The 16,451-nt window shown below is 44.6% G+C and overlaps 1 protein-coding gene across 1 annotated transcript; it reads right to left on the reverse strand.

Moving 5' to 3' along the window:
• Window positions 1-559: 559 nt before the first annotated feature.
• LOC107296626 (proline-rich protein 14-like) lies at window positions 560-11,923 on the reverse strand. The gene is made up of 11 exons (XM_015825972.1): window positions 11,791-11,923; window positions 11,409-11,676; window positions 10,338-10,468; window positions 10,001-10,256; window positions 9,836-9,885; window positions 9,386-9,471; window positions 8,164-8,884; window positions 5,792-5,891; window positions 5,549-5,655; window positions 4,924-4,995; window positions 560-1,632 (listed from the first exon to the last, which is right to left on the reverse strand). Exons 1-11 carry the CDS (start codon window positions 11,883-11,885, stop codon window positions 1,383-1,385), a joined length of 2,136 nt encoding a protein of 711 aa, XP_015681458.1. The 5' UTR covers window positions 11,886-11,923; the 3' UTR covers window positions 560-1,382.
• Window positions 11,924-16,451: the final 4,528 nt, after the last annotated feature.

Here is a 16,451-nt window from a genome sequence, read left to right on the forward strand (position 1 = left end):
ATGCAGCCCTCAATGAAATTGAGTTTGACACCCCTGCCCTACTCCATAGAGCAGGATAGAAAAAAATATAGCATCTGACAAGCCTGATTTTCAGTCTTAGGCTTATGTCAGATGACTACAAAAAAATATCTTTACACATACACACACACACCTTGTCAGAACTAAACTTTTCATTCTCCACCACCAGCAGCCAGCCAGAACTGATGAAGCTTCTTGGAGGAAAAGCAAAACTTCTTCTTCAAGGGAAAAAAACATTGTCCAGTTGCTTTTTGAAAAGGCACCCTTGAGACAGCCATGACCTGGATGACTGAGAATCTCCATAGACCAGTGTTTCTCAACCTTGACAATTTTAAGGCATGTGGACTTCAACTCCCAGAATTCCACAGCCAGCATTGCTAGCTGTGGAATTCTGGGAGTTGAAGTCCACATGCCTTAAAATTGTCAAGGTTGAGAAACACTGCCATAGACATTTCCGATGAGCTATTTTTGGTACCCTCATAAAACAAGATTGGAAAAAGAATAATTGAAAAAGAACACCATTTTTTTCCTTCCAAGCAGAAAAGTTTATTAGAAATATAGATTAATATAAAAATGCAAACAACTCCCCCACCCCACCATGCCTAACAGAACACAACCCCAGTAAGTCCATTCAAACATGGAATATTGAAGCAGGATTCACAGCCATTTTATGTTTTGACAATCCTTTTTGAGACATCTCCTTTCTGAGCTTTTTGACACACCTTCCCTTCCATTTTTTCCCTTACCCCCGTTACAAGCCTGGTTTTGCTCTTTCTCTCCTGTCATTCCTTCGCAATCAATGGGTTTTCTGATTTAATCAAAATGGCAACCACAGAACAGGGGTAACTTGATCTCCACGTTGTTGGATACATCCCTTGCTGGGCTAAATCTTGATCAGATGATCCGTATCCTCTTTCTAACTCAGGCACTGAAAGTCTGACTGTGCGTTGGAAGCAGAATGCGAGGAATGGACACTACCAATTATTTGGGGCCCATCAACATTTCATTCTTCAGACTGATGAGCCAAAGAAAAAGGGGAGTGCCAAAATAAAACATCAGGCAAGGAGGCAGTTAGCTGAGGGAGGGTGCTGGGTGACATCCAGCCCCATGTTCACAAGAACACTATCTGTGGTTTGGAGGGCAACATAGGATCCCTGGATGACAAAACACCTGTCACTAGAGATCAATAGGTAGGGACGATATGGAGAATAAAGAGAACCAGAGAAAAAGACTGGAGTGCTTGGGGTGACTTTGGTGCTTGGGGGAAAAAAAAATTAGACAATTTATGAGTAGTTTGAGGAATAGGTGCTTTGGGGAAGGTGGAAAGGAAAGGACTCCTATAGACACTTTTCTGCAGACTCGGCTCAACACACTTCCTCCTCAAACAGGGCATCCAGTTCAGCCAGTTTTTGCTGTAGCATCTCCTCCAGTTCAGCGGACTGGGGCTGGGCCCGTCTTCCCTTCGCCCTCCGTCCCTTCTGGAGGCGGGGTTTGCGTTGCTTACGGGGAAGGCCCACCTCCCTGAACTCCACTGCCCTCTTCAGCTTGCGTTGGCTGGTGAAGACAAGGGCTCCGTTGCGTTCCAGTGGTACCTCAAATATGGTCTCAAAGGATCTGTAAGGAGAAAGAGGAGGAGACGGGACATCAAATTTAAAAAGGAGAAACCATCCCCGAGGTTCCTAATAGCGAGATCAGCTTAGGCTGGTAGCTAACTGTAAAACTGCTCCGGATATTTAACACGGGGGGTGGGGGCTGGGGGGTGAGAGCGATGCCAATGTTCATGCAATCAGAGCACATTCTGGATGTAAGGCATGGAGCTGCGATGTCATCAGACAATTTTGGCAATCTTCTCAGTGGGTGCACAAAAGATCAAGAGCGAAAGAAAAGGCCACTTTACCCTAATGCTACACATTTTCACGGCCGCCAGACTGACCTACTCACAAAATTGGAGAAACAAAGAAATCCCTACTGAAGAAGAGATTCTACATAAAATTTTATTGTGTGCGGACATGGACAGGCTAACTATGGAACTAAAGGACAAGACAGAAACGGACTATTTTGGAATCTGGGACAAATTTTACTGCTGGTATGAGTCAAGAAGAACTGTTCGGGTTTTGAGTTAAAGTTTAAGTTTGTGGTATATAAAATTATATGTTAATATATAGAGAAACAAGTTTGACATTGTATAATATTGTATTATATAGGGGAATATATATATATATATATATATATAGAGAGAGAGAGATGTATATATAGAACTTTAAGTATGATAAGGAACGAATTGTTAGGATTATATATACTGGAAGGTCATGTCATGTCCTTTTTTGTTTTAATTGTTTTATTAATAAAAAACTTTAAAAAAAGAGCAAAAGAAAAGGAAAGGGGGATAAAATGTGAAGACAAGGAAAAGCTTAACACACCTCTGTAGCAAAGTAACTACCTACGGTTCCCTTTTGAATGTAGAGCCTTTTGTATTCACTGCTTGCTTGTTAAAAGAACTGCTTGACCCACCCCAAGAATGAGAAGATTCTAAAAGGGACAACATTTACTATGGTGCAGTGGTTCTCAACCTTTTCTTCACCATGGACCCCTTTTCAATACCTTTTGTGGCCATGGACTAGCAAGACTTAACAAGGATTTAAATCATAACATTTCTTTATGCCTTCGCAGCCCCCCTATGACAGTGGTGGCGAACCTATGGCACGGGTGCCAGAGGTGGCACTCAGAGCCCTCTCTGTGGGCACACACACTGTCTCCCCAGCCCTGCCTCCTCCCACGGCCCCCTCCTCACCAGCAGCCCCCCTGGAGGAGAGTTGCCCCTGGGCGCGGCCCACATGAAGCAGTGGAGCCAAGGACATGGTAGCTGGGCAGTGGGGACAAGACTCCGCCCTTGTGCCCCATTGTGTGCAGATAATGCTGCGAGGCAGGGGCGGAGGGCATGGCTGCCATGGCACTGCTGGGCTGCCTGGGTGATCTGGGAGGGCCGTGGAGGTGGTGGGTGGCACAGTGGGCAGGGCGGAGCGGGGACGGGGGGCAGTTTTGGGGCACTCGGTCTCTAAAAGGTTCACCATCATTGCCCTATGAAAACATCCCAGCCCTCCAGGGGTCTGCGGACCACAGATTGAGAACCACTGCTATAGAGAATAGCCCAGAAATTCTGCATGACAGCAGTAAATGGGAAGCATGAGATGAGCATAGACTGGAATAGTTATTCAGTGTGGAATTCCATAAGTCCTCCATGGTCCATCAGCTAGCTGAGTGTGGTTCACTGGTGCATTAGAGTCCAATGCAATTAACCTAACTTGCATGTTGTTTCCACAACAGGGAGAAAATGCTAACGCAGTGTTTCTCAACCTCAGCAATTTTTTTGTTTGTAAAATTTTCATTAATTTTTAAAAATTACAGTCTTTAGTGCTTAGTAAACAACATGTTGTCTGGGTTCAAATATAAATCTGTTCAGTACTACACAATCCAGTATTTTTCCCCTGATCCTCCTTGCTTCTCCATATTTTTTCCATTTTCCCTTCATTACACCATTACAATTTTTGGTAGTGTTAATGTATACAGAGTTAGATATAAGCATCTTCATCATGTTTTACTAATATGCAAATAACAATAATATCAATTCGTAAATCAATAATATCAATTCATTAATCAATATCCTGTTTTTCGTGCTCTAGTTAAAGTTTAATTTCCCATCAGTACTTGAAATATCTTTATCAGTTATGATTTTCTCAATATTAATTACATTTATGTAGCTGGAAGTTTTATTCAAATCAATCCTCCTATCTTCATATTTCCCACATGAAAAAAGAGAGAGAAAAAATGCTATCTTAATTCTAAATCATATCTTTCATTATAACAGTCAAATTATATCTAAAAGTCTTTTGTTCTTTTAGTCTTATTCAAAGAAGTATTTAAACATACAATGCCCCCTCTAAAAGGTCAAATCCTCTGTTTTTTAAATCTAACTCTCATTTTCGTTCTTTGCCAAGTCACTTTCCAAGCCAGGGCAATTGGATTGCCCAGGAATTTTCTTTCTATTTTTGTAAAAATTGCTTGGCACAAGGGAGACAATTTAGGTAGGGTATTTTTGGGGGGGAATTCCACCCATTTATATTCCTTAAACAACTCCCAGTTCCTTTCTCCCTCGATTTCTCTCCGTGATCAACAAGGCACCCCTCCTCTTCATCGCCTCTTCGGGGCGATTTTAGGCCCTTTTTAGGGCCCCCAGCAGGACAAAATCGGGCGCGGAAGGCAGAGCCCTGCCTTCCTGCATCCTGTTCTGCCGTGACGCAAACCGGAAGTCTCAACTTCAGCAACTTTAAATGTGTGGCTTTCAACTCCCAGAATTTCCCCAGCCGGCATTCTGGAATGAAAGAAGTGTGGGCTTCACTCATGCTGGCCTGGGGGATTTCTGGGAGTTAAAAGTCCACACATCTTAAAATTGCTGAGGTGGAGAAACTCCGTGCTAAAGCAACACGTAGCTGATACTTCACTTGTGTTCTTTCAACACTGCTCCTCTAAAGCAATTGTCTTCTACCATGAAACAATCCAGTACTTTTATACGTGTTAGCTTTCTTCCATGGAGTGCCCTTCAAATCATTTGTCTCGACCTTCCCAGCCAATATAGCCAGAGCATCTTTGGTTAGAAACTGCCAAAGCATTTCTTTTTCAAGCGTGTTGACTCTCCTTGGCTACTGTGAGTCCTAGATTGAACGCAGAGGTTGTGTTGTGGTTTGCTTAACTATGGTTTGCAGAACTCATAATTTTTTCCCCACAAAGCTGTTGAGCCATAAACCAGAGTGTATAGATGGTCAGGTTCCACCACCTTGTGACTCCACCACGTATCAGCCTGGCCAACCTGGACCAGGGGCCATACAAGCCATTAGCCAGCCTTCTCACCTCTTCTCCGTGGGTGTGTGATAGTTCTTGTTCGTGTAAATCTCCTCCAGACTGAACTCCTTCTTGTTCAGCCTGAGAAAGGAGAGAAAGAGAACATATTACCTTGGGATAACTTGGCCAGTGGGGAAAAATATCTGTCAGATAGGAGAATTGTTCTGCAGAAAACATTTTCTCACAGTGTACAAAGTTACAGTCTGCTCAATTTTCAGACAAGTTTCTTAGTCTGCCATTCCACTAGATCTTGACAGGACTGCCCACTGGGCCATGTTGTCCAGAGCATCTTTGAAAAATATCTCCGACGCGAGGTTCCAGGACTCCCTCCTCTTTAAGTCCTGTTCTTCAGAGTTCCCAAAAAAGGTGGACTCTGATCCACCACCAGAAGGTGCAAGTCCTAGATCTGTTTCGATGCAATCGAAAAGCAAACGACCCAATAGCAGAACTTTAACCCTGGGAAAGGCCCGGCCCCGTTCTGCTTACACATTGCCCCCCCCTTGGGCTCAGGGAGGAATCTGGATCCTAGGTTTGCAGGCCGCTATTGGGTTCTTTTGAAGCTCACCCCCGTCTTTCTGCAGAAGCATTTTCATTTGGGGCCCGTTCTCCCAATTTGTTTAGGGCACGCTCTCACCTGACTGGACGGGGAAGGCCCATGGGGGTGAGATTGACTTGGTGCTTGGCTGGAGTCTTACGGATCCTTATGCAGGATACTTTCCCTACAGTGTTCTCTTGGGATCCCTGCGGGTTTTAGGGATAAGAATGGGCATGACGGGATAGCCAATCCCTAGAGAGACAGAGGGCGCGTCTTAATCCACCCCCACCCCTCACTGCACAGCACTTCCTCTGCTAGGCCCTACATCGAACAGTGACTGACCTTCATCTCATCTTCTGAAAGCATCAACCGCTGTGATGCAACCATGCCTGGGCCAACCGCGGACCCCCTTTGCCCGCCATCTGGGGAGAGGGAGGCATTCCTGAAAAGACCAAAGAAACACATCACGTCCAGGTCAAAGACAGTCCAGATGTTCTCCCGGTTGGAGAAATCTGCTCATTCGGTTCAGAGAAGGGCAGGAAAAGAATTTAAATGAGTCTTTTTTCTCCTCTTCCTAAGTTTCCAGATGTGTTACAATTACACAAATCCTCATCCTCCGCATGTACAACCAAGAGCTGTGTAGTCCGACACTTCTTATAAGGAAAAGAAAGAAAGCTGGCTAAACCGGAGGACCCATTAAAGATGCAGCACTTTGTGGGAGTTGCAAGAGAGGCGGAGCAAGGAAGAAAGCAACAAAAGTAATGGCTCTCCCATGCGGACTCCAGAACTAGTCAAGAATCGGAAATGCAACCATGCCTTAGTGTCAGGATCCAGTTATATTTACTTTCTATCTATCTCCTCTAATCTAAAACCAATTATTACTATTTCCTGGGTCCCGCCATACTCCCAAGGGGGAGGGGGCACAGGCAGAGGGGTTTTATTACTTTCACTTCCTCCATTCACTACAAAGTAACCTTTTGTTTATTCGCCTCTACTAACCATTACAATGGAACCATTTGACTCTTACCCTATCTCCCTCTGAACTTCTCTTCCTTAACGGGGAAACTAGAAAAGGTGTGTGTGTGTGAAAAGACACAGACCTTCGTAATCTGGTTTATTTCTCCGTGGTCAAGATAAACTCTGAAGAGCTGGTGAATGATCGTGGAGCCGGTTTGATGTTATCTTTCATGGGTTTAACACCTAGAGCAGTGGTGGCGAACCTATGGCACGGGTGCCAGAGGCGGAGCCCTCTCTGTGGGCACACGTGCCGTTGCCCCAGCCTTGCCTCCCCGCAACCCCCTCCTCCCCAGCAGCCCCCCCTGGAGGAGAGTCACCCCCGAGCGTGGCCCACGTGGAGCAGTGCAGCCAAGGACATGGCAGCCAGAGTAGACAAGACTCTGCCCTCACGCCCCATCGTACACAATTGATGCTGTGGGGCGCAGGCAGAGGGCGTGGCCAACATGGCGCTGCTGGGAGATCTGTGGCGAGCCCTGGAGACGGTGAGTGGCCCTGCGGGCAGGCGGGGTGAGGGCGGAGTGGGTTAGGGGCAGGGGTGGAGTGAGGCGGGGCCAGTTTTTGGGCACTTGGTCTCTAAAAGGTTCGCCATCACTGACCTAGAGAATTACCGGCCTAAGTCGACCGGAAGGAAGGAGTTTGCTTAGGGACACTTTAAAACATCGATGTATAAGGGAATCCCTCAGATCCTGTCTATTATGTCTACTATCAATTTCTTTTAATAAAAGTTCCTGTTGGAAGAGACTGTTTCCAAGAGTTCTGCTTTCTTAAGATGTGGATTGAAGTGGTTCCTTACATTTGGTCTTAGGAAGAAATGGACCTCAGGGGATCCTGGCCTGGTGTAACCTTGATCTTAAAGAACAGCTTTTGCAATCCTCTTGCTCAAAATCTTAAAAACAGCAGACAACGGCCTCCAACGTATTCTTGGACTGCAGGTAGTCCTCGACCTATGACCACAACTGAGCCCAACATTTCTGTTGCTAAGTGAGACAGTCGATCAATGAGTTTTGCACCCATTTTATGACCTTTCTTGCCACATCTGCTGAGTGAATCGTTGCGGCCGTTAAGTTAGTAACCCGGCTTCTAAGTGAATCTGGCTTCCGCGTTGACTTTGCTTGTCGGAATGTCGCCAAAGGGGATCACGTGACCCCGGGACACTGCAGCCATCATAAATATGAACCCGTTGCCAAGTGTCTGAATTTTGATCACGTAACCACGGGGATAATGAAATAGCGTGAAATAGTGTGAAAAATGGTCATAAGTCACTTTTTTCAATGCTGTTGTAACTTCACTCACGAAATGATTTGTTGTAAGTCATACATTACCTATACACCCCTTTTATTCCAGGTCATGCTGGCTGGGAATGGAGTCCAAGAATATGTCACCTCAAATCTCTCAACATAAAAAGGATGCTGCAAAATGGGTCCCCAACCCCCGGGCCCTGGCCCACCACCAGGCCTTGGCCCGTTTGGGACCGGGCCACGGAAGCGGCATGCGAGTAGCTCCATTTGTGCAAGCAGCATGGGTGTGTGCCCATCCCTCACGCAAATGGAGCCCCGTGTGCTCGCCTGCTGCTTGCATGTTAACCCTTCCCTCTCCCTCCCCCACCCTGAAGGTTGGGGATCACTGCTATCAAAGAGCTTACGTTCTTTTGAGGAGCAACATACATCTTTGGGGAACAGGGGTGGAAATGCTTTTACCTGGAATGCGCCGGGTCAGGTTCATGACAGCAGGATGGTGCGAGGGAAGAGTAGGAGGACGGATCACAGTGGGCAGCAGCATGAACCAAGGGTCTTAGCAAGAGGCGGGCAGGGGGGGTGCTGAAGGGGTACACTTCCTTACGCAGGCAGGGCAGCGTGGGGCGGTCCAGTTCTCGGGATACTTCCAGACTGCAAACCGTGTGTCGGCGTTGCCGCAGCTGTGGCAAGGGAGAAAGCAGCGAACAGACATTTTGCCAAGAGCAGGCTCTAGGAAAATCAGGGCAGGAGTAGCTGCGTCCAAGGCGGGACTGCGGAGCCGGCTCTCCTTGGCTCAAGCGCCACTGGTGGATGGAGGGTCTCCCGCTCACCACCAGGCGGTTCGCTTCTTCCTGCTCTTCTTCGCGGCAAGAGCTCCTCTTGCGGGGACGTGGTTCAGAAATGGCGATTTTCACCTCGATCTTGACTCCTGGGCGCGGGGTGGCTGGCGGAGTTGCAGCCGCTTCGTCCGCATTTGCTGGAGGACGCGGGGACGGGGACGGAGATCCCTCAGTAGGCGGCAGGGATGGTTTGGACGGGCTGAGGAAGATGTCGGCAAAGGCTTCGAGTTTCGAACGCATGCTTTGGAAGACTGGGGCCAGGCTCCAAGGCCTGAAGCGGGGGACCAAAGACGGACGCAAGAGAGTCAAAGCCGAGGTAAGGCTGGATGCTTCAGAGGACGGACCTGATGGAAGGGGAAAGAAAAAGCTGTTACACAGGAAGCGAGGTCAGAGAGGAAAAGCAGAAGTATCCTAAGGGCCATTTACACGAGATGTTCAAACACTGTTCCTCTTTTCTTGCTCTCTCTCTCGCTCTCTTATGCACAGCAATATTGCTAAATAGTTACAAGGGCATAGTAGCTCGCCTTCATTTTCATCCTCAACATTTGTGTCTGTAATGCTAGTATCTCAAGACTAATAAATAAAGGGAAGAGGAGGCATTCTCATCACCGATCAAGATAGAAAAGAATTCCTTTCCCCTTACATTAGTATTTCTTAACCATGGCGGGCTGGGAAAATTCTGGGAATTGGAGTCCACCCCTTTTAAGTTCGCCACGGTTAAGAAATATTGCCAAATTCTTTGGTGTGCTAGCCATGCGACCCTTGGCCGCAGGAAGGGCGATCGCTTTTGCTATCGGTATATTTTGCACATTGCCCAGTGACTTTATTTAGTTCAGAGCTCCAACCTGTGCGATGCTCCTGGTCACGTAGATCTGAAGGCACTGACTTTTCTAAGCTTGATGATTGATGAGGCAATTCTCGCTGATCACTCCTGAGCAAGAGCAGAAAGAGTGTGAAACGACGGGCAATCATTTTAGCTCTTCAGTCTAATGATGTCCTGGAACAGCCTTCTCCAACCAGGCAGCAGTTAGAAATTTACCCAGCTAGTGGCATTAAAGGATAAAAAGGGTTAAGTCGTCCCCAGTCCAAAGGCTCCAAATAAAATAGACTTCCATTCTGGCAACTGGCCTACCAGCAGGGTGTTTGGCAATCACGGTACCTGGAAGGCTAACACACCTGGAGAGCAGCCTGTTAAAGAAGGCAACTCTCAAGATCTGTTTGGCCGCACAGCCATAATCCTGGTGAAGGGAGAAGGACGGTTAGTCAGTCCTCTACCCTAAAGTGGAAATGCTCACCTGCAGGGAGGTGGAAAGTTCCTCAGCAGCTCCTTGCCAATGCCGGCATCCTGCCGGTGAGAAAAGAGGTCTGAACCAAAAAGTAGCCACCTTCCCTTGACCCCACATGTGAAAGGTTTGTCCGTGTGTCGCTTTCCCCAGGGGGATTTCCCGCAGTAAACTCACCTGGGCTTGGTTCAACGGAGAGTCCTCCAAAGCAGGGATTGGCCCATGAGCCTCCTCTCCTGGGGCGGCCCGTGTTCCCTCTCTCCCATTCATTATAGGGACTCCGTTCTGCAGGCGCTGCCTCTTGGCCTGCAGGCGCTCTGAATCACGGCCGCGAGGGGGGCAGAGTCTTTGGTCCCTCAACTGCCAGCATGCCTGAGCCAACTGCTCCTGAGGTCCTTGGCAGGGCTGAGAACCTACCTTAGGGAGAAGCGATCTGGGGGAGCAAGACAAGACAGGTAGCTGCTGATATCCACAAACCGCACTATCAACCTTTGTCTCCTGGGTCCTTGCTCACCTGTACACAGTGCTATCCTGTCCGTTTCTTGACCAGGAAACTTCGGTCTCATCCTCAAAGGTCAGCTGGAGGGGTTTTGCGGAAGGAAACGAGGCAGGCCTTTCTAGAAGGGAGCATCTTTGTGGAATCTCCTGAACGGAGGGAGAGACAATTCAACTTTCAAACACCTCTGAACGTCAGTTAAGAAGCCTCTTTTCCTCATCCCACAAGCCAGTCGTGCATTTTTTGCTTTAAAATAGAAATTCTTCCTTGGGTGGAAAAGATAAACTAGTCTCTTGCCTGCTGTGCCTGACAGAACCACAGATCATGTAATTCACTCCCCTGATTCAGTTACACAAAACGTGGCACTTGAACAAATTCCTGCCCTCTGAGACCCTCTAGGCTGGGAGGGACATTTAGGCCACGAAATCTACCCATCTGTTCTGTGCAAGTGTCCCAATTTCAGAACACAAGATTTGTGAAGAGTTTTGGAGAGACAAGATTCTAAGAAGAAGTTTCCTTTTTCCTGTCTCATTCTGCCCTACCATCATAGCTCAGTACTAAAGACGTTAATAACTCAACCCCAAAATGCATGTCATATTATATCATTGTCATCCCACAAATGGTTAGAAACAGGAAAAATAACTTGCAGATTCGAAAAGAATTCTAAACATAAAACAACTTGGATAAATCAAAAGGTCTCTGCTTAATAACAAAACAAAACAAAACAAAAATCACGCATCAAGCCTGAAACAATCCCAGATAGCTTTCTGGGTCATCTGGTACGGAAGAGACACCTGTAAAATGACATTTTTAAAGTTGTTGTTTTTATTCTTTATTTATTAAGCAAATTTACATAGCTGCCCGACTCACACCTAGATGATTCCAGGTGGCTGTATCATGTTTTGGTTCGTGCATTTCATTTATATTCAATAAGCACCAGCTTATTACTTCAGAACACCCAATCCCAACTAGCAATGAGGGAACTGCCATCTTCCTATGGAAAGCCTGGGAGATACATCATCCATTCTGCTTGGTAGCCTATCCCAGAAATCCCTTTAACATTCACCCCAGGTTTTACAACATCCTTACGGGCACTCGGGTTGTGGAAAAGTCTTCCAGATCAACAGCCAACACCTTTCGCTGTTTCTTCTCCATGGGAGATGCCATGTGCCACAGGGTCTCTCCCATCCCGTCGCAGGCACCTCTGCCCTCTTCCGCCATTAGTGGGGAGCCTTGCTGGAGCCGCTGCTTCTTCTTGGGTGACCACCTTTCATCCTCACACAAGGGGGGTGAAGTTCTGCCTCTGTCCAGGGGCTCCAGAAGACGTGCAGGGGTTCTCTCCTCCTCAGCTGCAGGCCTGCAAAAGGATACAGAGAGAAAGTCTCAAAACAACAGCCTGATTCCTCCTCCTCCTCCTCCTCCCATTCTTCCCACTTTGAATTCCTGCACAAAAGACGTGGCAATCTCTCACCTGAATATGACTTTTCGCTGCCTGGCTATCCTCTCAAAATTAGATAATGGCAAAGGATCTCCCACAGAGGTTCCTTCAAGAAGGGTGCATTCCATGGCTGGATTCAGACCCAACACCTTTTTGGGGTCAGGAATTGGGAAGCTCCTCCATTTTTCCACCAAAACCTCATTTCTCACCTCTCTGTGGAATGAGTTGGGAGAGAAAGCAAATGAATAAATGTTTACTTATTTCATTAAATAACAGATGCATATACTGTATATACATAAGGCTTTGCGTTTTGAAATAATTGGCAATGAGAAAAACTATACTTCATTTAAAAATATCCCCAAATCAAGGTAAGAACAATGGCAGAGTTAATGGCTGGGAAATGCAACATTTTTTAAAAAGATGGCTTTTGTATGGCTAAAAGATAGCTAATTTGAGGCTTGGTATGCCCCAAAGGAATTCTACTCATTTTTTTTTATTAAAAGTTTTATAAAAGTTTTACAATATAATTGCCCCCCTCTCCATTTTATCATACAATCCTTGACCAATTCCGTTTCTGAATCCAACTCTATCAAAGCATTATAAATTCTTTTAATATGAGCTTGAGCTTGATCTTTAATCTGTTTAATCAAATTTCCATCCTGCAAAGTAATACCAACTTTTTGATCCAAACGCCACCTCATTAGCAATTGATTGTAATAAAACCAAGAATATTCAATATTTTCTTGTTTCAAATCTACTAAAGATTTAATTTGCCAGTCTCGTCCCACCGGACGAAGTAGTTCCTTATAAGAAACTTTATCCAAGTTAACTCCCCTAGATATCCCCTCTATTACCTGTCCTGGAATTGCCCAGATAGGAATTTTATAATTTAGTTTATAATAATATTTCTTCAAAACTCTTAATAAGGCATTTCTTAAAATATGAGCCTTAAAATTTTTATCTACCTTTTTATCATAAATTAAATATGCCTGCCAACCAAATAACAAATCCCATCCTTCAAGAGAGAGTATATTTCTATTTGTTAAATTTAACCAATCACTAATCAATGTCAAAACCACCGCATCATAATACAATTTTAAGTTCAGGACTTTAAGCCCTCCTCGTTCTCGTACATCTTGTATGATCTTAAACTTAACTCTTGGCTTCTTGCCCGCCCAAATAAACTTAATACCCTTTTGCCAATCCTCTAAATTAACATCTTTTTTTTAAAATAGGAATCATTTGAAACAAAAAAAGAAATTTTGGAAGAATATTCATTTTTACCGCTGAAATTCTCCCCAGCAAAGATAATTGTAATTTTTTCCAATCATTTAAATTCTTTTGCACCTTTACCCATAAAGTTTCATAATTATTTTTATACAATTTAGCATTAGAAGCTGTAATATAAACTCCCAAATATTTTACCTTTTTAACCATTTCAAAACCTGTGAGCGTAACTAAAATATCTTTATCATTCATAGACATATTTTTCGGTAATATTTTAGTCTTATTGCTGTTTACCTTAAAACCAGAAACTTTCCCATATTGTGCAATAATTTCAACCACATCAATTACCGAATCTATTGGCTGAGTTAATGTTAACACCAAATCATCAGCAAAGCTCTTAACCTATAATCATTCTTATTAACCTTTATTCCCTTTATTATAGAAGACTCACGAATTTTAATTAATAAAATTTCCATTGTTAATACAAATAACAATGGAGATAATGGACATCCCTGTCTAGTTCCTTTTTCAATTTTAAATGCTTCTGTTAACCCCCATTAACTATAATCTGTGCTGATTGCTGTTGATAAATAGCCTTAAGAGCGGACAAAAATTTTTCCCCAAAATTCATTTTCTCTATAACTCGGAACAAGAACCCCTATACTCATTTTGTTGTAGTGAACTACCAAAACTATTTCTCAAGGAAATATAAAACAATCACAGAAGCCTAAAAAGAAAGGAAAAAACTGATAAAAAGTGATCGCGTTAAATAAGGTTAGTAGCGTCAAAATGCTGAGGAATTTGAAATAGCCCAAAAATATACTACTAACTAAAGACATGTTCATAAGGCACCCGAACCAACATAACACAGCCTCTTTCAAGAAGGATATTCAGTGGAAGTAATTAAAACTGTTTTTCAATCTTGGCAGCTTTAAGATTTGTGGACTTCAGTTCCCAGAATTCTGCAAGTTGAAGTCCACACATCTCAAAAATTTGCCAGTGTTGAGAAACAATTAATTGAACTGTTATGCACCCATAGTTAATAGGTCTGTTATTCCCCCACCTTCTTCAGTTTGGAATTTTAATCATGTTTAAATTTTTAAAAAAATCATTATTAATCATTCCATCTTGGAATCAAAATGCATTTATTTAAAAGATATTCCACCCTCCACCAGTTTCTATTCTCATAAACTATTAACCAATCTGAGTATCCTAAAAACAAGAGAAGGAATTCATTATTAACAAAATAAAAATGAGACAGCCTACTTCTACACAAAGCTACACTTCAATGGGAGTGACTTACTTCCTGTTTTTTGACAGCAGATCAAGTGTGTGGTGGGGTGTGCTTTCCTAAGAACGATGGCAAACTCTGCTCTCATCTTTGAAAGATCTGCTATTTTAAATAGTTATTCTTCTAAACCAGTATTCTTTACCTTGATAACTTTTAGATGTGTGGTCTTCAACTCTCAGAATTCCTCAGTCAGTATGACTGGCTAGGGAATTCTAGGAATTGGAACCCACACATCTTAGGAGTTGCCACGGTTGAGAAAAAAATGTTCTAAATGGTGCTGCACAATACACAGAGGTAAGTGAGGAAGTATGATTATGCCTCAGAGAAGCCAATTATGAATCATTAGCAATCATCTAAATAGTATGCTACTAAGACTCATTCTTCCTCCCACAGCAGTTTTCCAGAATAAGGCAAAGTTAAATTCAGATAGTGCTGGGAACCTTTCCCAGCATATCAGAATATTCCTCTATACCAGGGGTAGGCAACCTTGGCTCTTTTATGACTCATGGACTTCAACTCTCAGAATTCCTGAGTCAGCATAACTGACTCAGGAATTCTGGGAGTTGAAGTCCATGAGTCATAAAAGAGCCGAGGTTGCCTACCCCTGCTCTATACAGTATGTGTGCATATATATTTGACTCTTGGTGACTGCTGGACTAGTCTCAGCAGTGTTTTTGGCAAGATTTTTGGAAGTGGTTTGACATTGTCCACTTTCTAGGGCTGAGTGATTGGCCCAAAATTATCCAGCTGGCTTTGTGCCGAAATGGGACTAGAACTCACAATCTCCCGGATTCTAGTCTGGTGGCTTCTAATCTGTTGCCTTAGCTACTATATCAAACTTACTGCCCTATGTAGTGGGATACTGTCACTGTACTTATATTAAAGCAATCAAACCAGGACAGAACTCATACCTCCCCCCATCACTCCACATCTTTTAACAACAGCAATACTCATGATAGGCTAACATGTACAAGTCAATTTGAGTCATTACATGATAAAATCCAAAATTGTCAATTCTACCACCCCCAGTCAAAAAACACAAAATAGTACATCAGCTTTCAGGTTCCTTAGACTTCCAAGCAAGATGCCGGAAAAAGCAACTTTTCTTTTGCATCAGCCTTTTCCCACCAAGCTGACAGATGACAAATTCCTGTGAAGTGAAAAGCTTTCACACACTTTCCTATGCTAGGGGTTTACCTTAATAAAATACTTAAGACTTTTTTTCCCCCTTACGTGTAGCAACACAACTATGATTTTCCCTCTCTTTTTCTTGATGTTGCTCCCCATTATTGATAAAGAGGGAGTTTTGCAAATATCACAAAAGTTAAACGTTTCAGTGTGTGTGTGGGAGAGAGAGAAACAGCAAAGGTCAAATCATGGGACAGGATAGAAATCAAGATAACTCACATCAGTGAGTCCTGCCAGGCTGAAATTAGAGGCCAAGAAGAGTGCCAATTCTGCCAAGATGATAATTTTAGGAAATGTCCATCCTGTTTTTGCTAGAGAGCCTCCACTTAGCAAGGAAGCAACTATTCCAACATCTCTCCCATCTCATTCTTCCTCTAAGGCAGTGGTTCTCAACCTGTGGGTCGGGACCCCATTTGGGGTCGATCGACCATTTCACGGGGGTCGCCAAGCAAGGCTGTCCGCCATTTTTTTTGTCCGCCATTTTTTTCCCCTTTTCCGGCGGGTGCCTTACCTCCCTTGGGCTGGGCCATCTGGTGGTCGGCCTGCTCCGTCTCTGCCGCTTGCCAGCTACGCCTCGGCTGGCGCAGGGGGCGGAACCACGCATGCGCGGTGCTCCCGGGCAGGGAAAGTCCTCGACCTACGACCGGTTGGGTAGTCCTCGAGTTACGACCGGTTTAGTCCTCGAGTTACGACCGGTTTAGTCCTCGACTTACGACCGGTTGGGGTCGCGGCATTAAAAAGGTTGAGAACCCCTGCTCTAAGGCAGGGGTAGGCAACCTTGGCTCTTTTTTGACTCGTGGACTTCAACTCCCAGAATTCCTGAGCCAGCATGGCTCAGCTTGGAAACCTCTCCCTTTCCCCTCAGCATGGCTGGCTCAGGAATTCTGGGAGTTGAAGTCCACGAGTCATAAAAGAGCCAAGGTTGCCCACCCCTGCGAGTCTAACGGTACTTTTTTCAAATCTTAAAACTTTCTGCAACACTTGGCTG

The sequence above is a fragment of the Protobothrops mucrosquamatus genome, unplaced genomic scaffold (genome assembly GCF_001527695.2).
Source record: "Protobothrops mucrosquamatus isolate PMUCROS unplaced genomic scaffold, P.Mucros_1.0 scaffold2906, whole genome shotgun sequence".
NCBI lineage: Eukaryota > Metazoa > Chordata > Lepidosauria > Squamata > Viperidae > Protobothrops > Protobothrops mucrosquamatus.

What these genes read in the sequence shown, in the direction of transcription:
- LOC107296626 (XM_015825972.1), bottom strand. Translation starts at nt 11,885, where the DNA reads ATGGAATGCACCCTTCTTGAAGGAACCTCTGTGGGAGATCCTTTGCCA. An exon ending in GGCCTTCCCCGTCCAGTCAG is followed by an intron (nt 4,996 to 5,548) that starts GTGAGAGCGTGC and finishes CTCCTTTCTCAG; the next exon opens with GCTGAACAAGAAGGAGTTCA. An exon ending in CACACACCCACGGAGAAGAG is followed by an intron (nt 1,633 to 4,923) that starts GTGAGAAGGCTG and finishes TTCTCCTTACAG; the next exon opens with ATCCTTTGAGACCATATTTG.